Source organism: Pongo abelii, chromosome 23 (genome assembly GCF_028885655.2).
Source record: "Pongo abelii isolate AG06213 chromosome 23, NHGRI_mPonAbe1-v2.0_pri, whole genome shotgun sequence".
Lineage (NCBI taxonomy): Eukaryota > Metazoa > Chordata > Mammalia > Primates > Hominidae > Pongo > Pongo abelii.
The window spans coordinates 43,724,655-43,749,366 of record NC_085929.1 but is presented as its reverse complement, the minus strand read 5'-3'; the positions used below and the strand labels follow the sequence as shown (position 1 = coordinate 43,749,366).

At 53.3% G+C, this 24,712-nt stretch overlaps 1 protein-coding gene across 1 annotated transcript; it reads left to right on the top strand.

The window, feature by feature from the left end:
• Window positions 1–13,280: 13,280 nt before the first annotated feature.
• On the top strand, window positions 13,281–21,546 carry SSTR3 (somatostatin receptor 3). The gene is made up of 2 exons (XM_024240062.3): window positions 13,281–13,931; window positions 17,932–21,546. Exon 2 carries the CDS (start codon window positions 17,967–17,969, stop codon window positions 19,221–19,223), a length of 1,257 nt encoding a protein of 418 aa, XP_024095830.2. The 5' UTR covers window positions 13,281–13,931; window positions 17,932–17,966; the 3' UTR covers window positions 19,224–21,546.
• Window positions 21,547–24,712: the final 3,166 nt, after the last annotated feature.

Sequence of the window (24,712 nt, the reverse complement as noted above, 5' to 3'; positions counted from 1 at the left end):
GCGCAAATGTCTATCCCAGGCAAAGTTCTAACTAAGATTTAGTGTGATTGGACCAGCTTAGGTCCTGGGCTCCCTTTCAACCAATCATATTTGTCAGAGTGGTGCAGTGCTGTGCTCTGATTGGCCAGGCCTGGACCATATGCCATGCCGGAAAAGAACTGCGGCAACCCCAGCGAAAGCATGTGTACCAGGGAGGGAGGGTGAGTTCCAAAGTGGGCTGAGAGCCTGGCGGGAATTTGGGAATTTGGGTGAGAAACCCTCAACCTCCACTACTGGAGGTCATGGGAAAGTGTTCATTTCAGCAGTGAAATGAAACAATGCTGGATCTCGAAGGTGATAAGCAAAGGGGAGTTTCTTTAAAAGAGAGGCGAGGTTGTTGTGAGGATTTAAGAAGTTCCGACATGAGCACAACAGTTCCTGCACAGTCAGTCCCACCCCAGGGCTTGCTAAGTTCTGTGGAGGTGCCAGACCTCCCCCTCCTGCGGACAATTACTCTCCTCTATCTCAACTTCTCACTCATTCATCAAACACACATTTATTGAGCACCTCTTCTGTGCCTGGCACTGTTCTAGGTGCCAGGGATCCAGCAGTGCCCAGAAGTCCCTGCCCTCAGGAGGCTGACACTCTAGAGAGGCTAAGAGATCAAAGAGGCTGCCCCTGACAACCCAGAAGACCCCAATTTCCAGCCCATGAAATGCTTGAGTTTCCACATTGTGCTTTCCCAGAGCTCCCAGCCAACCCCACTGTCCCCGTAAGTCCCCATGTTCTGAGGCAGGACCCCCTCCAGCTCACTCACCTCCTGGGAGCCCCCCTTAAAAGGGATTAGGTGCAGAGGGGAAACCCCTTTGCTCCTCTTAGTTTCAGTTCAGACAAAGTCATGATGTTTTCAAAGTTACTGCTCTTCTGAAACAGAAAGGAAATACTAAACCCCACCCATCCATGGCACAATACAGATGCAGGCGGCCAGGACCCCACTCCCTAGTATGTTCGATGTCTAAGATCCTTGAGGCACGCCCTGAGGTTGGCCAGAGTCTGAGGGAGCCTCTTTCTGCTCCGTCCTCTTCACAGAGCCTTGGGATAAACTCCAGAGCCTCCGCAACAAACCATGGCCCTGAAGTCCTGGCCATCCTCTGCCTCTCACTCTTATTGCACTCATGCCTCTACCATCAGACTGGACTGTCATTTCTTCCACTCCACATTCATGCTTCTTTCATTCCAGGCCTTTGAACATACTGGGCCCCTTTCCTTTGCTCCCGGAACTTCCCTGCAGGGCAAAGGTGGGCCCGGATCTCCTTCCATGTGTGTTCAGCCCGTTAGGTCGACCCCAGTAGAGACAATCTTTGCTTCTATACGATAATAATGTCAGTAAATAACTTCCTTTACTCATTGTCTTGGTTCCCATGCACATGCTATCTCATTTAACATTCTAATAGCCTTCCAAGATAGGTACTCATAGCCACGGTTTGCAGAAGAGAAGATGAGGATGCGGGAGGGCACAGGTTTGGCTCAAATTGACAAGGCAGATGCTGTCCTTTCCCACCCTCTACCTCTGTTCCTATCCTCCTTGCTAACAGAATCCTAGTTTTGTGCACAGCAGCAACGTATCTAACACCGACAAAATGCTTGTTTTTCCAGCTGGTTTTGTCACTGGGATATTCAGGCCACATAGTTCTGGCCAAGAAGCCGTATGTGAAAGTCAGCTGGAGAGATGGCTTCTGTGAAAGTTGTTTTCTTCCTTAAAAAAATGACAAGCCCAGGCCAGGCGCGGTGGCTCACGCCTGTAATCCCAGCACTTTGGGAGGCCGAGGTGGGCGGATCACGAGGTCAGAAGATCGAGACCATCCTGGCTAACACGGTGAAACCTCATCTCTACTAAAAAATACAAAAAATTAGCCGGGTGTGGTGGCAGGCGCCTGTAGTCCCAGCTACTCGGGAGGCTGAGGCAGGAGAATGGCGTGAACCCGGGAGGCGGAGCTTGCAGTGAGCCGAGATTGTGCCACTGCACTCCAGCCTGGGCGACAGAGCGAGACTCAAAAAAAAAAAAACACAGACAGGCCCAGCCGACACTGCCCCTTGTCCCGCCCCTTCCTCTGGCCTGAATACTGATGGGATGTCTGGAGCTGCAGCAGCCATCTTGTGAGCTCGAAGCCACAAACGTGAAGATACAAGGCCCCATGCTGAGAGTGGATGAGCAGAAAGATAAAAAGAGCGTGGGTTCCTGGCAGAAGCAGTGGGCAGCTGAGCCAATGCTAACAGCTGCCTTGTTATGGGAACTGAAGAAAATGAAACCACCTAATTGTTCATGTCACCGTTGGTCACGCCTTTTGTTACTGTAAGCTGACAGCATTTGTCACTGAAGCGGTAGGACTCCTAGCGCAGTGCTCTTCCCACTGTATAACTGTTCCCAGCAGCCACTCCACATGGGGTGAGCCACTTGTTTCTGCTCTGCAAATTGGCTGAGGATGGAGGCCCCTCACATAAGAAAGCTTATGGGAAGTCAGTGAGAACCTGTTTTGAAACAGGAAGACCTGCCGGTTGTGGGCAGGAGCTGACACCATGGTTTGCTCTTTCATGTGACAACAACCCCTCCCAAGTACCCACCTAGTGCCAGGCCTGGGCTGGCAGCAGTTTCCCTGTCTCACTCGGCCCCTTCTTGCAATGAAATCATGGCCTGGTGGTTGAGGAAAGTGCCTGACAGATGAGGCCACTTCATCTGGTGCTCTCTATTCTAGAGACTGGCTGTTCCTTGTCCCTTCTTCAAAGCAGAGGCCTGGGGTCCCCCAAACTCCTCCGATCCTTTCACCCTGGCATTCACTGGCCACCAAGCCTGGACAATTCAGCCTCTATCTATTAAATCCACCCTTTGTCCCCACGGCTGCTCCCTAACCTAACCCCTGCCATGTCTCCCCTGGACAGTAGCCACAGCCTCCTCACTGGCCTCTTGCCTTCCCTTTCTCTGCCTATACTCCATTTTCCACCAGGTGGCCTGGGGATTTTCCTCATTTACAAACAACTGTGCTGTCAAAAATGCTGATAGAACCACGGACTTATTCAATCATTGAATCCTTCAGCAAATAGTTATTGAGACCGTGTGTCAAGCCCAAGGCTTGGGGGTGGGTCAAGCATGAGCCCGCTCTCAGGAGCTCACAGGCCAGTGGGGAGGCTGTCCAGCCAGCAGAGAGCCCCAGGAAATGGCCCTTCTGCTTGGATGTCTCCTGAGCATTTCAAATTCACACGCCCCGCCCAGTCTTCATCACTCAGTAAATGCATCCAGGCTCTCAAACCAAAAACCTGGGAGTCCTCCTTGACACCATCTCCCTCATCTTCCACTTCCAACCCATCACCGACAATCTCCTCAGTGCCCCCCTTCTCTGCATTGTCATAGTTTCTAATGTCCAAGCCAGCACTGTATCCTCCCTGTGGTAGCCTCCTGTCATAGTCAGCGATTGGCACAATAATACTGTGTAACAAACAAAACTGCCTTGAAATCCAGAGGCAAGAAGCAGCAGGCCTGTGTTCTCACACTCACTAGTTGTAGGTGGACAGTGGATCTGCTGACTTAGGAGGGTTTGGCTGGTGACTTGGCTTCAGGCTGGGGATGGGTGGTCTCAGTCCTGGCTGTGGGTGTGTGTGGGTCGGCACCACCTGTCTCTCATCCTCCTTAGGCCAGCATTCCCTGGGGCATGTCCTTTTCATGGTGGATCACAGGAGCACGAGAAGCCAAGCCAAACCATGCAGTGTTTAAGGCCTCTGCTCATGCTTCACATGGCCGAGCCCAACATCACCAATCGGGCAGGGACAGGAACTCTTCCCAGACTTGGAGGAAAGGAAATATTTGCTGAGCACCAATCCTAATGCTCACACCTCCTGACTGGCCTTCTTGTTTTCACTCTTGCCCTTGGCCATGGTTTATCTCCACGGAGTGAACAGAGTGATCGCGTTAAACTACCAATCAGATCAGACCACTCCCTTGTATAACACCCTCCAATGGCATCTCTGGACATTTGGCACGAAACCTCCTCCCTCACCTACAAGGCCTATAGGATGTTGTCACTTTCTACCTCAAGATCTCACTTGGCACTATCTTCCCTTTCCTTGCAAAGCTCCAGAAATAAGGGCTGTGATCTGGTTTGGCTGTGTCCCAACACGAATCTCATCTTGAATTGTAGTTCCCATAATCCCATGGGAGGAACCCAGTGGGAGGTAATTGAATCATGGGGGATGGGGACGATTACCTCCATGCTGTTCCCGTGATAGTAAGTGAGTTCTTACAAGATCTGATGGTTTTATAAGGGTTTTCCCCTTTTGCTTGGCACTTCTCCTTCCTGCCATCGTGTGAAGAAGGTGTTTGCGTCCCCTTCTGCCGTAATTGTAAGTTTCCTGAGGATTCCCCAGCCATGTTAAACTGTGAGGCAATTAAACCTCTTTCCTTTATAAATTACCCTGTCTCGGGTATGTCTTTACTTTTATTTTTTATTTTGTTTTATTTTTTGAGATAGAGTCTTGCTCTGTTGCCCAGGCTGGAATGTAGTGGCATGATCTCGGCTCACTGCAACCTCCACCTCCCAGGTTCAAGCAATTCTCCTGCCTCAACCTCCTGAGTAGCTGGGACTACAGGCATGTGCCACCACACCCACGTAGCTTTTGTATTTTTAGTAGAGACGGGGTTTTGTCATGTTGGCCAGGCTGGGGGTATGTCTTTATTAGCAGTGTGAGAACAGACTAATGCAGGCTGCTCCCAGGATTTTCACTGTGTGCCAGGCCCCTTCTACCTTGGGACTCTTGCTCAAGCCGCTCCTTCCACATATAGCACCTATTTTCCCAGAGCTTCCTCCACAATCACCCCACGCTCAGTCTCGATCACCTCCTCCTCCTGCTTCTCTCTTGGTGCCTCTGTTGAAGAACAGTCTTCATCACTGTTTATAATTGTTTATTAAATAGGTCTGTTTATTCAAAAAGTGCTTCCCTTCTGGACTGTAAGCTCAAACACACACAAGGACCTGTGTGTTTTGTTTTACACTAAGACCCTAGTGAGTCCTGGCCACCTAATCCATGCAGAATGAATGTTATTTGTACAAATGAGTAAGTGGGTGAAAGAATGGACTTTAATGAAAATAGAGAGACCGAACCATGCCAGCGACCCAGCTGAGCCCAGCCTCCAACCACCCCAGCCAGGTGCCAGCCATGAACAAGAGCTGACCTGGATGTGCCGGCCTAGCTGAGTCTCCAGGTGACTCGCAGTCAGCCGCCATCAAAGAAAAAGAATGGCCTGAATGAGCCCAGCCAACCCACAGAATTATGAGGGATAATAACATGGCTATTGTAAGCCACTACATTTTGGGGTGGTTTGTGACACAGGCACTGATACTGAAACCTTGACTTTTTGGAGTCTAGACTCTTCATTATCTGCTCCTCTGATCTCTGACCTCTCCTCCCTACCCACAATTCCTACCACGCTCCAGAGAGATATTGACATTTGGGGACATCTGACTCCATCCAGCTCTCACACGATATGGGAGGCAGAGCAGGACAGGTCCCGGAGAGGGAGAGGCAGATCCAGGATGTCCCTAGAAGGCTTCTGGAGAGGAACTCAAGGAAGGTAAAATGAGCAGTTTTTCGCAGAATCCAAAATTCAATCAATACAGTTCCCACCTACTAACTACGTGCTTCACACTTAGCTGTGGCAGGAGCCAGAGGTGCAGAGAGGGGTGAAGCACAGCCCCTTGCTCACCAGCGGCTCAGAAGCCAGTGGGAGAGACAGACGTGTAAATAGACATCCACCATGTGGCTTGATCCACAGATCACAGAAATATATTCAATACAGAAAGGAAGAGACTCTGGTCTCAAGGTGCTAGGGCAGAGATGTTTCCACCCCCGCCTCCTCGCTGAAAAGCAGCCACGACAAGAAGGAGAACAAGAAACAGAAACACAAACTCCCACCTTCAAAGAAGCCAGGAGACACCTGTAACCCCAAACCACAATGTATGAGCAGTGAGAGCAGACGGAGGGTGGTAAATGATTGAACAGAGCTGAGGAAGGCAAACCTAAGTGCCTGCTGCTACATGGTGGGGCGGAGTAGGGGCTTTGGAGACGGAAAAGATGCAAATCACCTGGGCTTGCAGAACCCTGGGGAGGCTTAGAATTAGGGAACCCAGACATTATGGATGGTGAGGCAGGAGACTGAAAACAAGGGGTTGTGTGGAAGTCTGCTTAGGAGGAGTGAGATCCCCCAGCACCACCCCAGATCTTCTCTTTTCCATTATGTGGTCAGGCACCCACCCCTCCCTAACCCCAGCAGGGAGAATTCAGCCAGAGTTATCTGGACCTAGAGACATTCGCTACAGGGCAGAGTGGGGGTGAGGCACCAGACTGCTTTTGGAGATGCTGTCAATTTGATGATGCCTTGCAAATAATCACTCCTCCACTCCTACCCTCCCTACCCATCATTCCTACCACGCTCCAGAGAGATATTGACACACCTTCCATGGGAGGGGCGTGTTTCCCTTCTCCCCTGATGCTGGGCTTGGCCATGTGACTTGCTGTGGCTACTGGGATGACAACTCCTGCATCAGGAGAGACTTCATGGGCTTGTCCCCTTGGACATGCTCTCTTGTGCAGCCAAAAAAATTAACATGCCTTGGATGAGCCCACTGGTTCTCAGAGTAAAGGGGAAACATGGAATAGAGCTGTCTGCTTGACTTACAGACCTGCAACTTCACACAGATCTGCCCAGTTGAGCCCAGTCTAGATCAACTCATCCCAGCTGACCTGAACATGTGTGAAGAGAAGAAATACTTATTGTTGTGTGCCATAGAGATTTTTGTGGTTGTTTGTTACACAGCACTATCTGACTGATACAAGGAGATTAAGTGAAAGTCTGAATACTGAACATGGTGACCCCAGTCCCCTTCCCTGGCCCATTTCAGGGGTGCCAGCACCCAGCCATACACTTACCCCAGGAAAGAAACTGGAGGATCTGGTCACTCCAGAGAAAAGTCTTACAGATGCTGACTTCGGGGTGTCCTTGACAAAACATCCAGCTGCCCTACAGAGATGCCCACCATTGTACAAGTACTGCTCTTGAGCTCCGGTCAGATTTTAATGCCTCATTCTTCTTCTTATTTTTTTTTTTTTGAGACAGAGTTTCGCTCTTGTTGCTCAGACTGGAGTGCAATGGCACAATCTCGGCTCACCGCAAACTCCACCTCCTGGGTTCAAGTGATTCTCCTGCCTCAGCCTCCCGAGTAGCTGGGATTACAGGCATGAGCCACCACACCAGGCTAATTTTGTATTTTTAGTAGAGACAGGGTTTCTCCATATTGGTCAGGCTGGTCTCGAACTCCCGACCTCAGGTGATCCACCTGTCTTAGCCTCCCAAAGTGCTGGGATTACAGGCATGAGCCACTGTGCCCGGGCTTAATGCCTCATTCTGAAACAGGAGTGGCTAACACAGGATGACTGGTTGAAGAAGGCTCTAATGATAGCATTGCCCCAAATGATACATGAAAGAGACCCAATCAAAAAGTAGAAGAAAAGGAACATTAGAAAACAATAAAGATGATGCAGTGAGCAGAAGAAAACTTTGACAAAACCATCATTGCCATCCTTGAAAAGATAAGGAAACATATATCCACAAATAAGTATAGAAGACCACAGCAAAGGATCAGGCAGAAATCAGGAGAGAGCTGGCTGGGCGTGGTGGCTCATTCCTGTAATCCCAGCACTTCGGGAGGCCGAGGTGGATGGATTGCTTGAGGCCAGGAGTTCGAGACTAGCCTGACCAACATGGTGAAACCCTGTCTCTACTAAAATTACAAAAATTAGCTGGGTGTGGTGGCATGTGCCTGTAATCCCAGCTACTCAGGAGGTTGAGGCAGGAGAATCACTTGAACCCAGGAGGCGGAGGTTGCAATGAGCTGAGATTGTGCCACTGCACTCCAGCCTGGGTGACAGAGGGAGAGAGTGAGACTCTGTCTGTCTCAAAAAACACAAACAAACAAACAAACAAACAAATAAAATAGAAAACAGGAGAGAGCTCTTGGAAATGAAAAATATGTTGATTTAAAAAAAGAGGGACTGGAAGATAAAAACAGATTTTTTAAACCTCCCAGGAAGTAGAACAAAATTATAAAGATGAGCAACAAGAAAAATAAAGATTTCATCCAGGAGACCCGATATTCAAATAATAGGAGTTACAGAAGTTCAAATAATAGAAAAATGTGTCTCAGAACTGAAGAACACAAATCTTCAGATTAAAAGGCTACTTGGTGCCCAAGATGACAAATGAAAAAAGAATCAAATCTTCTTATAAAATTTTCAGAAATTTAAGGATAAAGCAAAGATCCTAGAAGATTCCAGAGTAATTAAAAAAAAATTAGCCTAAGTTACACAGTGGATTGGGATTAAGAATTGTGCTGGAAGCTAGAGACACCGACAGACGCCTTCCATCAGCTGAGTCAGAGTCATTCTCAATCTCAAATTCTATACCTAGCCTACCTATCAACAAGTGTGAGAGGGGAATTCACTATTTTGAAACATGCACACTTTCTCCGAAAGTTACTGGGAGCTATGCTCCATCAAAATGAGCGAGGAGGCCAGGCGTGGTGGCTCACGCCTGTAATCCCAGCACTTTGGGAGGCCGAGGCAGGTGGATCACTTGAGCCCAGGAGTTCAAGACCAGCCTTGGCAACATGGCAAAACCCCATCTCTACTGAAAATACAAAAACTATCTGGGTGTGGTGGCATGCACCTGTAGTCCCAGCTACTCAGGAGGCTGAGGTGAGAAGATCGCTTGGGCCTGGGAGGCAGAGGTGGCAGTGAGCCGAGATTGAACCACTGCACTCCAGCTTGGGTGACAGAGGAAGACCCTGTCTCAAAAACAAAACAAAACAAAACAAAAAAAACCAACCCCCCAAGTCCCCCACAAAATGAGAGAGTAAAACATCAAAAAGGAAGACATGGAATCTAAGAAACTGGATTCATACATGAAAAAGCTGAAGGAAATCCCCAAACAATGGAGAGAGAATCTCGGGATGTCGGCTGCGCACAGGCCCAAGGGGCAGCTGGCCCAGATGAGAGGAGCTCAGCAGTCTCCACGACGAAATCGTCCCTGAGGCTGGACTCTGGAAACTCCACTGTGTGGTTTTTACGAAGCTGGAGGAACGTGTGGAAATGCTTAGTCCAAGAAATTGAAGATATTTTTAAAAACCAAAAAATGAAAAAAACGAAGCAATTATGAACTCCTGGCTGAACAGGAAATAATATTTACATTGCATTAATCATGGGAACACTGGATATGCATTTAACAGAAACTCATATTGAGAAGATGGGGAGAAGGGGTGAGAGTGCGTAAGAAATGTAAACTTCTCCTCTACTATAAGAGGGGTCAGTAGATAATGGGTAAAATCGAGGGATTAAGACATTAAAAAAATCAATATGATATTTAGCGAGAAAGAGTTTAACTGAGGGAGCAATTGCCGAGTGGGTGGGATTACCTGTGGGACGGGAGGGGCGGGAGGGACGCGGGAGGACTGCTGTTTTTTGCTGTTATAAACCTTTTCAGCACTACAGTAGTCCACTTAGCGCAGTTTCAGTTACCTGTGGCCAACCACAGCCCAAAAATATTAATAGATTTTGAAAGAAAAAGACAGAGACAGAGAGATCACCATCATATAACTTCTGTTACGATATATTGTTATAATTGTTTTATTGTATATTGTATTATTAATTATTGCTGTTCATCTCTTAACTGTGCCTAATTTATAAATTAAACATTATCTTTCTCCACCATCGTGGTGTGTGGTTGACTCCGTTTCTCGCCACAGCCTCTCGTAAGACTTTCAGGATCAAGTGATGCCTGCACAAGAAACAAAAGCAAAATGGTCCCATTCCCCAGTGGATCTGTATGAAAACTGGTAATAACATCAGGTACAGCTCCAAAAGGAGATATTGGAAAGAACCAAGCTGGGTCTATAGGGAATTGAGCATGAGATGCTACACATATTCATGTTGTATCAAGGTTGTGATCACATTACCATAGCAAGCTGAAAATGTCACCACTATCTGGACAGCTGGACATGTTTGATTGGGAAGGTACTTTTTCTCTTTGTTTATATGCTCTGCGCTAGTAGGCTGGGTTCAGTAATACATAGGTGAGACCTTTTATTTAAAAAAAAATTATCAGCCTGTAATCCCAGCTACTCGGGAGGCTGAGGCAGGAGAATCGCTTGAACCCGGGAGGCGGAAGTTGCAGTGAGCCAAGATCGCGCCACTGCATTCCAGCCTGGGCGACAGTGCGAGACTCCGTCTCAGAAAAAAGAAAAAAAATTTTCAGGCTGGGCGAGGTGGCTCATGCCTATAATCCCAGTACTTTGAGAAGCTGAGGTGGGAGGATCACTTGAGGCCTGGAGTTTGAGGCTAGCTTGGCCAACATAGGGAGACCCTGTTTCTATTAAAAAAAAAATTACCATAGGTATGTAAAACATCATACAAGAAAAAATAATAGCATGTATATACAGGTTCACTACTATCCACGGTTTCAGGCATCCACTCGGGGTATTGGGATGTATGCCCCGAGGCATAAGGGGCATAAAGCAGGGACTATTCTACTGGTTTCTAAATCTACTTGCAAACAGTACTTTGATAAAATAAAAGCAAATTAAAAAATCATTGCATTACAGATAAAAAGGAATCCTGAAGGAGGGAGTGTCGGAGAAGGGGAGGGCTCTGGAGAAGGCTGCCAGAGCAGGGGATGCCTAACTGGGCTGAAGGTGAAGAGGGGGACCCGGAGTGGCCTGCTAGGGACTCGCGGCACTGGTGAGGTTCAGATGGAGGCCCTGGTGCTTTAGAACGAGAAGAGGGCCGAGTGGCAGGAGCGCAGGCTGAGGCTCGTTACGTGGGGTCCCTAGGCTGCGGTCAGGACTGTGGATTTTATTTGACAAGGAACAGGTGGCCATAGGAGAGTCTCAAGGAGGCAGCTGGGATGACTTATGTTTGTAATGGACTCACTCTCTCTGCTGAGTAGGGGGTGAGGGTGGAAGCAGGGGAGTGAAGGTGATGGTGGGGTGGAGGAGGAAAAACCCTTCTTTACTGTCTTAGGGTCTCCGGCTGGGCTGAAGAATTAAACTGACACAAGGCAGATCAGCAGGAGAAAAACATACAGATTTCATTTACATGTACAAGGGAGCCCCCCCGCCCCCCGCCCAAATGACCAAGACCCAAAGAAGTGACTAGGCATAAAGGCTTTTGTACCAGGTTGAACAAAGAATGGCAATTGTGTAACCAGGAAGATAAGGATTAAAAGATCTGTTCGTACAGATTTCTTTTGGCCTCGACTCTCCTTATCTGGTAATGTCTTTCCTCCTCCTGGCATAGGGAGGGCGTCTTTCACAGGGCGTTTTAGCTCCTGCTTTCAGGAAAAAAAGGGGAGGTCAGAGCCCCCTTTCTGCACCTGCTGTTTCTGAAGTGCCTTTAGTGCAGAGAAATCAATATGCCAGAGTGGTGTATTCTGGAGTGGCGTGTCCTGAACCCCTTCAGTGGCCTGGCTTAGAAGGGAGCCTGTGGATGGAGAGCAGTGGACGGGTTCCAGGCTGGAGCAGTAAGGCTCGATGCTGGGGAGGTGTGTGGCGGGGGGCACACTGATGAGCCTTTAACCTTCGCAACCTTTAACCTTTAACTGATGAGCCTTTAACCTTCGCAAGAACCCCCGGGCCAGGCAGTCAGGTGTGTACAATCTACTGAAGGAAAAAACTGAAGTTTAAGTTCAGTGCACAGCAGGGGTAGAGCTGGGGCTCAAACTCCCCTGTCCAGTCTTCAGCCCCTGTACCCCAACCTGCAGGAATAAGTGAATGAATACACGAGGCTGGGTACACCTGGGGCACAGAGGGGCGAGGGAAATCAGAGGAGGCCCGCGCAGGCGGCAGGAATCACGGATGCAGTGCCAGGTAGGCTGCAGCGGGAGAGCTTTATTCTGAGGGCAGTGAGAAGCCATAGGTAGGGGAGGGTGGTCAGTGCCATGGAAAACCCACCCTTGACCCTGAGGACACGCTCCCAGGAGCCCACCCACACCTCATGAACTTGTACGGACAAGGACAATGGGAGGCTGAGACCTGGAGCAAGAGCCTTGTCCCGGGCACAAGGCAAAGGGACGGGCAGCGTTAAGAGACGAGGCCGGCTCCGGGTGGAAGTGGGTGTGTCCTACTGTGTGCTGCCGCACGCACGGTGGCACCTCTGGACGAATTCAACTTCCAGTTCTCTGCAGCCCCAGGTACCTAGTGACAAAGGAGGTCCAACCCTGGTCCCAGGGAATGGCCCAGTTTGGAAAGCAGCCTAGGTACAGCCTGGCACATAGTAGGTGCTCAGCCAAGATGCGTGTCCTTTTCCCTTCCGTCTCAGACCGTTCCTTTCCTTATTATTCCTGTGCTGAGGCAGGAATCAGCACAGGCAGGGGCACGGCATCCCAAGACAGCTGGGCCTGTGCTCAGGACCGTAGGGCAGAGTCTCTTAGACCAAAGATCAGTAAATATGGCCCACGGGGCAAATCCCCCCCACTGCCTGTTTTTGTACAGCCTACGAGCTGAGAATGGTTTTTACGGATGACCATTTGCAATTGGTTTGATGAAACACTAACTCTAAACTCCAATTAAGCAAAATGTGATGCCTCTAAAAAGAACTCTATTCTTCTCATTAGTGGACCTGCATTACAAAACACTGGCCTCAATTATTATTATTCTATTTTGAGTTTTGTCAGTTACAAAATAGTAAAAATCTGTTTTCTCACTGCACAAGGATTTTGCCCTCAAAGCCTAAAATATTGGTTCTCTATTCTGTCCTTCCACTCCTCACCCTGCCTGGGGCTCTCCAGATTTAACCAATCCCAGGACTAATGACCCCCACCCGGCCTCCCCAGGGGCCCGAGCTGCGGCCGGCACGGTGTGCCTGACTGCAGGGCTGGACTGTGGACTCCCGGGCTGGCCAGCCCCGCACCCAGCCTTGCCTTGGGACACAGCTGTTGCCCCGGGGCACCTGTGCCGCAGTGGCCTCAAGAGCTGCTCTGGCTACTGGCTGGCAGCCTCAGCTCCCCTGAGCACTCAGCACATTCTTTTCTCCAACTCCCGCAGGAGCCAAGGCCAGCGGGCGTGGGTGGCTGAAATCTCCCCGGTAACAGGGTCTGCCCCCCTCCTGCTCCCTCTCCTGCTCCCTCTCCCGGCCTCCTCCCTTAACCTGCACCACGCCCCCCACCCCCCACACCTGCTCTCCGGCCCTCAGCCCCTCCCTGCTTACTCCCTCCTTCACGGGCTCCATGTCACCATCTGTGGCACAGTCCCTCTCTGTCACTCTCCCTGCCACCCCCTCGTTCTCCTTCCTCCCTCCTGCCTCTCTCTGCATCTCTCCCTCTCACCCGTGTCTCCTCTCCTCTCTTTCCTCCTTGTCTTCTCCCTGTCACGCATCTCTCATCACTCCCCCTCATTCTGCCTTTCCTCCTACTCACGGTCTCCTCTCCCTCTCTCTCTCTGTCTCTCCCCCTCCCTCTTTCTCTCTCTCTCTCTTCCTCCACCTCCTCCCGACCCCCTTTCCCCTCTGTTTCTATTGGCTTCTGCGTCCCTTGCTCCCCTCTTCTCTTCTTCACCCTGGGAAGCTTCTCCCCCCATCCTTGCCCCTGCCCCCCCAGGATGTGTCCTGGAGATGGGGGGTGACGTACCAGGCGCTGGTTGGGAAGTCAGGGCCGGAGACCAGATGGGAGAGGCTCTGTGGACAGCCGTGGCCGAGGGCCTGGGAGGGAACCTGAGCCCGCAAGCGGTCTAGAAGTGGGTGCCGTGTGGGGACCATAGTTAGGAGTACCCTGGGGGCACCTGGGGACTGGGCAGGGAGAGGGGACAGCAGAATGATAACCAGCCTGGCGGCAAGGAGGGAAGCCCTCACCCCATGGGCAGGTAAGGAGGCTGGGGCCCGGATGATGTCCCGAAGGGTGGGGTCCTGGAAGCCCATCCTCTGCCCAGGATGAACTTGGGAGGCTGGGGCTGGGGAGGCAGAGGGTGGGGAGTCCCAGGGAGGCAGGAGGGAGGCCTTCCTGTGACCTCCTGGTCGGCTGCAGGGGCAGGGGCGTTAGTCTCAGAATCTCGTGCCATGATTCTAGGATCTCGGAATCACAGAATCGCAGGCTGTCAGGGCTGGAGGGAGCCAGATACATCATGTCGTTGGCTTCCCCAGCTCACGTGGCAGCTCTCCTGAGCTCCCCCTCCATACCCGGCACTGTGCTTGGCACGCCTCCGTTTAATCTTTGCACACAATCCTGGGAGGTGGGTCCGCTTGTCTTCCATATGACGAAACTGAGGTGCAGGGGGGAGAAGTGACTTGCCCGAGGTCACACAGCAATTTGGCATCATTGCTGTGCAGCAGAGCCCAAGCCCCCAGCGCTGGGCCTGTGGGGTGTGCTCCTGGGATCAGGCCCCAGGCCTGGGGTGCCAGTGAGTCTGTCGGCACTGGCGAGCATAAGCCAGGTGTCTCTGGGGAGGAAGGCCCAAGAGTGTAGAGGACAAGCAGAGAGCCAGGGGCCATCGCCCTGCACTATTCAGGGCTGTCACGGCCTTTGATTCTTCTCAGCCTGAGGCCTTCAGAGGAGCCAGCGTGGCCAGGAGGTACTGATGGTTTAGAAGTAGATAGAACTGGGTTCGAATTCTGGCTTCCCACTCTCCAGCTGGGTGACCCTGTGCAGCTTACTTAACCTCTCTGAGCCTCAACTTCTTCCTCTCTAAAAGCTCTCCCTCTTGGGCTTCTCGGGGATCTCGTGATGTGAGTCTGAGGCTTCCATCCAGGGACAATGTCCCACCTTGGAGCTCTCCTTGCTGAACTGCTTGGCTGTTCACATTTACGGCTGTTCTGCGTGATGTCCTAGGTTCTGGGGTTAAGAAATAAATCATTCAGGGCCTCTGCATTCAAGAGCCAGTGTTCTAGTGGGTGGGAGACGGGCAAATGGAGAATGATTGGGGTGCCTGGCCTCCCTGAACTATTAGGGCTGTGGGGCTCAGGACAGCCACTCACCCTCTCTGTGCTGTCTCCTCCTGAACAGTCCTCCAAGGAGTCCGCCCCCAGCTTTCAGGCGAGCTTGTGCCAAAGATAAACCAGACAGGGAGGAAAAGTCCCTCCTTCTCAAGGATGAACTAGATCATGCACAGGATTCCAGCTCTTTAAAGAAAAGACGGCACCTCAATTGCAGGTCTGGCTTACGTGTGTGGAAAGCTGTAATTTTCCTGCTTCTGCTGCCTGGGCCCCTCAAACTTTGACAGGGAAGACTGGCTGAGATAAGGGTGGAGACAGGGTTTTCCAGGCGGGGGCCAGGGGTCCTGGGAGGGGTGACTGCATGCCCTGGTACAAAGGAGGGTCTGGCTAGGCACGCCGTGTTCCTGCCAGGACCACGTGTGTGTCAGCGCATGTGCTTGTGGGTGCACAGATGTGTGCTGGGCAGGCGTTGGGGGTGGGGGGCAACCTCAGAGCTTACCCCCAGTGGGCTACCCCAGGGGCATCTGTCCCTGAAGCCTGGAAATTAGGCCTGCCCAGCTCCTTGCTTCTCTCGGGAGCCTGGTGCTCCCCTCCCTCATCTAGCCCTGGCTTGTGATTGGCTGACAAGCAGGGATGCTATAAAGAGGATCTGTGCACAGCACAGGGCAGCAAGGTGGATGGTGACGCGGGTCCCCTACCAAGGAGGCAGGACTCTAAGGTTCCAGGTTGCACAATTCCAGGTCTAAGAAGGACTCATTCTAGCATTCTGGAATTCTAACATTCTCTGATTCAAGGATACTGAGTCTAAAATCCTATGGCTGTAAGATTCTCTGAGTGTTGTAAGAATTCAAAATTCTATTTTTAGATCTCTAAGGTCCATTAGGCTTTGAGTCCATGATCCTCATAGCTCAAAGCCCTGGGGGCAACTGGGAAAGCGGATGCCAGCTGGGCACACAGGTGGGTGCATTCCCAGGCCTGGCTTCAGTTTGCGAGCCTGTGGAATGGGCGTAGAGGTAGTCACTACAGATCTTTCCAGATTTGCCCCTTCCTAGCTGTGACCAGAACATGTGACCTCACGTTTGCTCCCCATGTGTGCAGCGAGGATGACAGTAGTGCCTCCCTCATAGGACATCATAGGATACTGCAGTTCACCAGCTTCGCCTGGCACCTGGCACAGTCGGGGCTCAGTGATGAGCAGCTGGCAGCACTGTTAGGATCCTCTAGCCCACTGTCCAGGTGCCCCTCCCTTAGTACTGCTGTCCCAGGCTCAGGAGACCTGATGAGGGGTTGGGGAGAAGGATGGGTTGAGGACAGGTTACGGGATGACCCAGGCTCAGAATCCTCTTCTCCCAGGCCCAGGAACAGGGAGGAGATGCTCTGAGCCCAGCCAGCTCGGGATGCTTTCAGAGAAGCCACAGCCTAGGAGTTCCTTGCTACCCTTGGCTTTACCCAGCCTGGCACTCTGAGCCCACTGTAGCCCCAGGTCCTTGGGGCAGGGGTAGCCAGGCATGCTCAGAGGCGTTTGTTTGGATTTGGGGTGCCTTCCCTTCCCAGCAGCTTTGCACATCAACAGTGACATCCATATAGGGCAGTGCGGACCACAGCTCCCATTGGTGGGAGGAAGTGCAGGCCCAGTGTCAGGGATATTAGAAGAAGGGCTTCTCCTCCGAGAGATTTCTCTTCCCTTCAGGGTTTTCTGCAGGGAGAATCTGAGGACAGCCAGGAGCCAGGGGACTGGGGGATCATTAGGAAGAGGAGGTGTAGTGGGTGGTCCAGGCCCCAGAGGAGGCTCCTGCTTCCAGCCTGGCTCTGCCTGGGCCTCCTCCTGAGCGTGGCTTTCCGCAGTGGGGCCTGATATTCCCCCTTGGCATTGGACTTCATCCACTGCAGGCTTCTCTGGTTCATTCGATGCCTGACACTGAGGCAGAGCTCGTGCCTGTGCGGAAGTGATGGGGCAGAAAGCAATGGGGAGGGTCCAAAGCTGGCTGGAGACTCCACATGGGAGGGGATCAGAGTCTCGCAGGGGAGCCCGGAGGAGCCCCAGCTTCTTCTGCGCAGGCATGGGATGAGAAAGGCACTAAGAAAGCATGCGGAGTGGGATGGGGGGGCTCTTGCTTGTGCTGCAAATCCCTTCTGAAAATGTCCCCTTCTCCGGGCAGCTGGCCCCTCCAGCCAGGGGGAGGGACTACTCTTGGATAGCATCTACTAAGTGAATTGTAAAGTTCTCCAACCCCAGCCGGCCTCTGGGGAGAAGGGGCCTCAGCCACCTGCCCCCCAGGTTCACAGCCAACCTTCCTGGACAGGGCCTTTGGGAGGGGCACAGTGGGATGGCCCAGGCTGAGGGGGCACCTAAGGACTCTGACTCCCAGGGGAGGGGACACCCCGAGCCTGTGGTTCTTAGCTCCATTTGGAAGCTGAAGAATCATAACAGATCTGACATTACCTTCACCTGGAGTTTAGGGCGTTCATGGATCCTCTGAAGTTCATCTAGGGAGCAGGTTTCCAGGTGAAGGTCCTGTGATATGAAGCAGTGTTTTTCAGATGTGAGGGCGAGACCTGTTGGCGGCAACGCAACCCACTTCACAGGGCGCTGCCAGCTGGGGCCTCACATGTAGAAAGGAAGGGCAGGTATTGGTTGGTGAAACAGTATGACTTCATGCCGCACACCACACCCTCGCTCCATGATGGAGAATGATCACCTCACCTCCTTGAGCCTCAGTTTCCTCATCTGAGAAAAGGGGATAACACGACTCAGACTTGCGGGGCTGTGCAGGGTGAATGAGATGGTGCGTGCTAAGCACCTCCCATCGTCTGAAATCTCTCAGAAGATGGGAGGATGGGCGTGCAGCAGGTCCCCAGGTTCGGCATGATGGGAGGGGGCAGCACAGAGAAAGCCATTCTCTGCTGTGACTGAGCTGTTTTTCCTTCCCCCAGGCAAATAGCTGACTGCTGACCACCTCCCCTCAGCCATGGACATGCTTCATCCATCATCGGTGTCCACGACCTCAGAACCTGAGAATGCCTCCTCGGCCTGGCCCCCAGATGCCACCCTGGGCAACGTGTCGGCGGGCCCAAGCCCGGCAGGCCTGGCCGTCAGTGGCGTTCTGATCCCCCTGGTCTACCTGGTGGTGTGCGTGGTGGGCCTGCTGGGTAACTCGCTGGTCATCTATGTGGTCCTGCGGCACACGGCCAGCCCTTCAGTCACCAATGTCTACATCCTCAACCTAGCGCTGGCCGATGAGCTCTTCATGCTGGGGCTGCCCTTCCTGGCTGCCCAGAACGCCCTGTCCTACTGGCCCTTCGGCTCCCTCATGTGTCGCCTGGTCATGGCGGTGGATGGCATCAACCAGTTCACCAGCATCTTCTGCCTGACCGTCATGAGCGTGGACCGCTACCTGGCCGTGGTACATCCCACCCGCTCAGCCCGCTGGCGCACAGCTCCGGTGGCCCGCACGGTCAGCGCGGCCGTGTGGGTGGCCTCAGCGGTGGTGGTGCTGCCCGTGGTGGTCTTCTCGGGAGTGCCCCGCGGGATGAGCACCTGCCACATGCAGTGGCCCGAGCCGGCGGCGGCCTGGCGAGCCGGCTTCATCATCTACACGGCCGCACTGGGCTTCTTCGGGCCGCTGCTGGTCATCTGCCTCTGCTACCTGCTCATCGTGGTGAAGGTACGCTCAGCCGGGCGCCGGGTGTGGGCGCCTTCGTGCCAGCGGCGGCGGCGCTCCGAACGCAGGGTCACGCGCATGGTGGTGGCCGTGGTGGCGCTCTTCGTGCTCTGCTGGATGCCCTTCTACGTGCTCAACATCGTCAACGTGGTGTGTCCACTGCCCGAGGAGCCTGCCTTCTTCGGGCTCTACTTCCTGGTGGTGGCGCTGCCCTATGCCAACAGCTGTGCCAACCCCATCCTTTATGGCTTCCTCTCCTACCGCTTCAAGCAGGGCTTCCGCAGGGTCCTGCTGCGGCCCTCCCGCCGCGTGCGCAGCCAGGAGCCCACTGCGGGGCCCCCGGAGAAGACTGAGGAGGAGGATGAGGAGGAGGAGGATGGGGAGGAGAGCAGGGAGGGAGGCAAGGGGAAGGAGATGAACGGCCGGGTCAGCCAGATCACGCAGCCTGGCACCAGCGGGCAGGAGCGGCCGCCCAGCAGAGTGGCCAGCAAGGAGCAGCAGCTCCTACCCCAAGAGGCCTCCACTGGGGAGAAGTCCAGCACCATGCGCATCAGCTACCTGTAGGGGCCTGGGGAAAGCCAGGGTGGCCCGAGGAAGAGGCAGAAGCCATGGGTGTGCCTAGGGCCTACTTCCCAAGGTGCCACAGGCCCACGATGGGATGTTGAGGGGCCTGGGCTTTGATGTTATTGCTGCCAGGTCTTGCTGTGTGACCTTGGGTAGGTTGCTTCTACTCTCTGGGCCTTGTTTTCTCCTCTGTGACTCAGGGATAGGAATCATCAGCCTGGATGAGCTATGTCAGATGAGAGGTTTGGAGGGCACTGTTGCTGGGGTGACCTGGCTGAGCGGGCAAAAGGTGGGTGCAGACTGGTCTCCCCCCAGGGATGGAGTGTCTTGGGGCATCAACCAGAATCTTGGCCCTCAGAGGGATAAACCAAGGCCAGGATTTCTTGGGCTCAGAGTCAGGGACACAGGAGCTGCTGGGAGCTGGGCTGGAAACCTAAACAGAAGAAAGCCTAACCTGGTGGGAGGGGTGGGGCAGAAATGATCAGGCCCCAGATCAGCTCCCTCCCCACGGCTGTGAGGCCTTGGACCAGCTCTGCTCCTCTCTAGGCCTCAGGCTTCACCTGGGGAAAACCCAACAACCTCCACGCCCTTTTGGCCCAGGCAGTCAGTGCTGGAGGTCCTGTGCTCCTGGACGGGAAGAGCAGGTGAATTTCCTAGGAAGTGAATGAAGTCCAGCTTCAGGGTCTCTCACTGCCTGGGCTCTTGCAAGGCCCTGCATCTACTTTTGTACTTGTCATTTTGTATTCGTTTTCTTAAAGAGGGACCTCAAACTGCATAAGCTTAGGCCACCCAAAGCCTGGCTCTGCCCCTGCTGAGGTCAGCCACCCAATCCCCCAGGAAGCTCATGTTGGGTCTTATGGCTGGAGTAGGGGCCCCCGGGGGTTCCCAGGTCTTTTGAGGGCTTCCAGGCGCCTCCTTGTAGGAGGGGCCATCCCTGTTCCTCTCCTTCTGACCCATATTCTCCCATCCTGGAGACCGAGACAGGGACCCAGCCCATGAGGACTGGCATGGAAAGGCAGAGTGTCTGAAGAGCGCTGTGAGGAGAAGGAAGAGGAAGGGAGAAGAGGAAGAGGAAGAAGAAGGAAGAGGAAGACAAGGGGGAAAGGGTAGGATAAGGAGGGGGAAGGAGAAGCACAGATCTATTTCCTGGAGCTGTCTTTGGCCCCACTGGGCTGAGTTCAGTGGTAGCATCTGTGAACCTGAGTTGCCGACAACAGCTCCGCCCAACCAGTACTGAGGGAAGGACACGATCAGGGTGGAACAGCCAGGGTGCAACGGCAAATGCATAGAGTACAGACAGGCACAGGGCCTGCGTCCCTGAGGGGCCTGAGAGTGCTGCCAAGAAGGGCTCAGGCCTTAATAAAGCCCTAGGGTGGAGCTGGCTACCAGGGACATTGGGAGGACTGGGGAGCTCCTGGTGGGTGGGAAGCAGGACTCCCCATGCTCTATCATCCTGGAGACTACAGGTCGGGAGGCCCAGGGAAGACGAGAAGAGGCTGAAGTGGGACTGTGGAGGGGGACCATGGGGAGCAGCCACCATCCAAGGCTGGGCCTAGACTCCCTCCCAGAGATGGTCCCTCAGAGCTGTGGTGAGGCTGGCCCTGGGAGGGTGAGATCCCCGGTGAAATCTCTCCGCTTCCCCACCCCCTGCAGAGGGCAGGGGTCCTCAGGGAAAGCACAGGAACCAGACTTTTGGAGACTTGGATCTTCAGCACACCTCAGGGTCCTGGGCTGGCATTGGCCTTCCGGGCCTCAATTTCCCCATCAACAAATGGAGATGAATCCCAGCTTGGCTGCCTCCTGGGATCTAACGAGAAAATGAGTCATGTCAGGTAACTTCCAGGCTTACTGCAATGGGTAGGGTGGGGTGTATAAGATTATAAAGTGGGGGTGCCCTCCTCACCCCCAGGCTTGGCCTATACCCCCCTCTCCTTCATCAAGTGGCCTCTCTGTGTCTGTCCTTTGGGGTGAGGACACTGTAGGCCATGAGAAATGGGCAGTTGGGGGGTAAGAGGCCAAGGGTCAGGGGGGTAGGGCTTGGGGAGAGTGTGGGACCATCAGAGGAGAACGAAGTTTACAAAACCACATTTTGTGTGGAGATGGAGACTGGCGGCCCGGCCCTGGGATTTGGTCTGGGGTTTCTTGAGGAAGATCTGAGGGTCCAAGGGAGGAGGGATGCCCTGGCCTTCTGGCCTTCTCTGGCTGATCCTGCCTTCTTGCTGCTTAGGACAGGAGAGTAATGTCCTAGAAGGGTCCCTGGGAGGCCAGTTAGGAAACCCTTTGCTGCTTCTGTCTCTAGCTCTTGTCAATAAAGACGGTGACACCTGATAACAGCTGTGGCTTGGGCCAATTTCTCCGCCAGACACTGTGTCCAGATGGGTGTGAATGTGCAGGTGTGTGTGGTCTCCGTGCACCCTGGCCTCTTTTGGTGTGACCTCCCAGAGTCCAGGTCCTTCAGGGAACATGGAAGATACCCTTGATTGGGCTGAGCCCACATCCTTATAGACCTTGATCCAAAAGCAGTAGATGTTCTTTCTCCCTATTATCCAAATAGCAGATTTCAGGGAAGAAAGTGGATTGGCTCCAACTAGGTCACATGATGGTCCCTTGGGCCAATCACCAAAGACGTGGTGATAGGGTGCCATGGTTGGCCAGGTGCGGGTCATGTGCCTACATTTCCAGCCAGAGAGAAGGTAGGGCACTGTGATGGACAGTCTGGCTTGGCCTGTGGGGCAGGGGTGGGTCAGGGACAGCCTACTAATGGCTAGGGGAGGTGGGCCAGGCACCAACAATCAACAACACGCGGGTCTGGGTGTGTGTGGGGTTTGCTGTGTGTGGCTGCCTTTGCTGGGTGTGATATTGTGTGTCCAGGTTTGTGTGAGCCCAGTGCAGGGTGCATAGTACGTGGTCGGGACATCTTAGCTGCGTCCATGAGTGAATGTGCACTGAGGTGTGACATGCGGCCGGTGCGCAAGTGGTGGGAGCAGAGGAACTGCTGGGGCCCCAGCGTTGGGTGGGAGTGGCTGCCTGGGCAGGGTCCCTCGTCTGGCTCTGGCAGCCCTCGCTTCCCCACCACACTGGGTGTCCCTGCCTGTGCATGCTCACGTGCAGCGTGTGTGTGCGTGTGCTTGTCCCCCACACACGTGTGTCTGGCAGCCTTGTGTTCCCAGGGCCTGGCAGTGCTGCCGTGGCCTTTCTTAGGAGTATCTGGAATGAATGAACAAAGGGGGCCACTGCATGTCACAACTCCAGGGGGGACTGTACACGCTGTGCTTCTAACCTCCTGTGAAGCTACAACATGCTGCCTCTGAATAAATGAGTGATAAGGGGCGGGGGTACCGAAGGAGCTTGTATGGGGTTGGGGCTAGAATCTGTGGGTTAGGGGAGCCATTGGGGCTGTAGGGTGAGGGGAGGCTCTGCAGTTGTGAGCAGGAGCAGGGAGGGAGGAGTGATGATAATGCACCTTGCCCACTCCTGTCCTCCTCCTCCAGCCATTGAAGTTGCTCAGACCAGAGGCTTTACCTCGAACTTGTCTCTCAGAGGCAGTTGCCAGGCAACAGCCCTTGGCTACCAGGCTCTGGACCAGGACTTCCTGAATCAGCATCAGCATTATCAGAGGGGAGCTGGGAACCCGCAGGGCCTGGGGCAGGAAAGACCATGGCCCCCAGATCTTTGGGATCCTCTTTACCTAGAAGGGATGGGGCAGATGGAGGCCACTGACCCATGGGAGTTGACAGCTGGACTCCACAGGACTCGACACAGAAGAAAACACAGTGAGCGGTCGGGCTCAAGCCTGTAATCCCAGCACTTTGGAAGACCGAGGTGGGCAGATTGCTTGAGCTCAGGAGTTCGAGATCAGCCTGGGCAACATGGTGGAACCCCGTCTCTACCAAAAATACAAAAATTAACCAGGCATGGTGGTGCATGTCTGTGATTCCAGCTACTTGGGAGGCCGAGGTGGGAGGGTCGCTTGAGCCCGGGAGGCAGAGGTTGCTGTGAGCCGAGACTGTGCCACTGCACTCCAGCCTGGATGACAGAGGGAGACCCTATCTCAAAAACAAAACCCCAAACCAAAAAAACCCACCCAAAACAAACAAACAAAAAAACACGGCAAGAAGGCCAGGCTGTAGTGTGAGGGGCACCCCCTGGAGCTGTGCAAGGCCACCATCCCGCCAAGTCCTCAGGGTACTCCCCGTTTCTGGCAGGCCCTGGTGAGCATCTCAGCGAGTCCACTGGAAGGCTGAGGGAGAAATGTCTCCCCGAAAGTCATGGGGCCAAAGTCAGCAGGCCTGGGCCCCATGTCTCCCGCAGCAAACCTACTGTGTGGCCTTGGGACATTTATTTCACCTCTGGATGTGGTTCACTTAGCTAACAGAGGCTTTTCTGAGCACCAGCTGTATGCAAAGTCCTGACATGCGGCTGGGGGCCAGTGCAGGCAAATGGACACGGGTCCTGCACTCTTAGCACTCACAGGCAACCACACAAGGAAGTGTAGCCCTATTTTGGGGGCTCAGTGGGGAGGGAGAAGTGCAGTGTGCTCTGGGAGAGCATAAGGAGGGTTGGGGGCTGGTGGGAGCTGCATCTAGAGTGGAAGTTTCAGCCTAAGTGTGCCAGGCAGAGGTATCTGCACGTGCTAAGGCCCTGAGCTGGAGGAAGGCAGTGAGTGAAAGGAAGATAGTGAAGAGGCCCCTTTTTAGGGACAGAGGCTGTGTTACACAGGGCTTCCTAGGCCATCCATTCCTGTTAAGGCTGAATTCTGTCCCCCCTAAATTTCTATGTTGAAGTCCTAACCTCCAGAGCCTCAGAATGTGACCTTATATTTGGAAATGGGGTCATCACAGTTGCAGGTAGTGAAGAGGTCATACTGGAGCAGGGATGGCCCCTAATCCAATACGACTGGTGTCCTTAAGAAGCGGGGAGGCCAGGCATGGTGGCTCATGCCTGTAATCGCAGCACTTCGGGAGGCCGAGGTGGGTGGATCACCTGAGGTCAGGAGTTTGAGGCCACCCTGGTCAAAATGGTGAAACCTCATCTTTACTAAAAATACAAAAATTAGTCAGGCATAGTGGCATGCGCCTCTAATCCCAGCCGCTAGGGAGGCTGAGGCAGGAGAATCGCCTGAATCTGGGAGGCAGAGGTTGCAGTGAGGCGAGATCACGCCACCGCACTCCAGTCTGGGCAACAGAGCGAAACTCCATCTCAAAAAAAAAAAAAAAAAAAAAGGTGGAGATTCAGACACAGACAGGCACCCAGGAGGGAGACGCCATGTGAACATGAAGGTAAAGATCAAACAAGGCATCCGCAAGCCAAGGAATGCCAAGGATTACCAGTGCAGCAGAAGCTAGGAGCAGGCCTGAAACAGCTCTTCCTTTCCTTGCAGCCCTCAGAAGGAACTAACCCTGCTGAGGCCAAGCCTGGACTTCTGCCCCCAGAACTGTGAGACAATCAGTTTCTGTTGTTTAAGTCACCCAGTGTATGGTGCTTTGTTA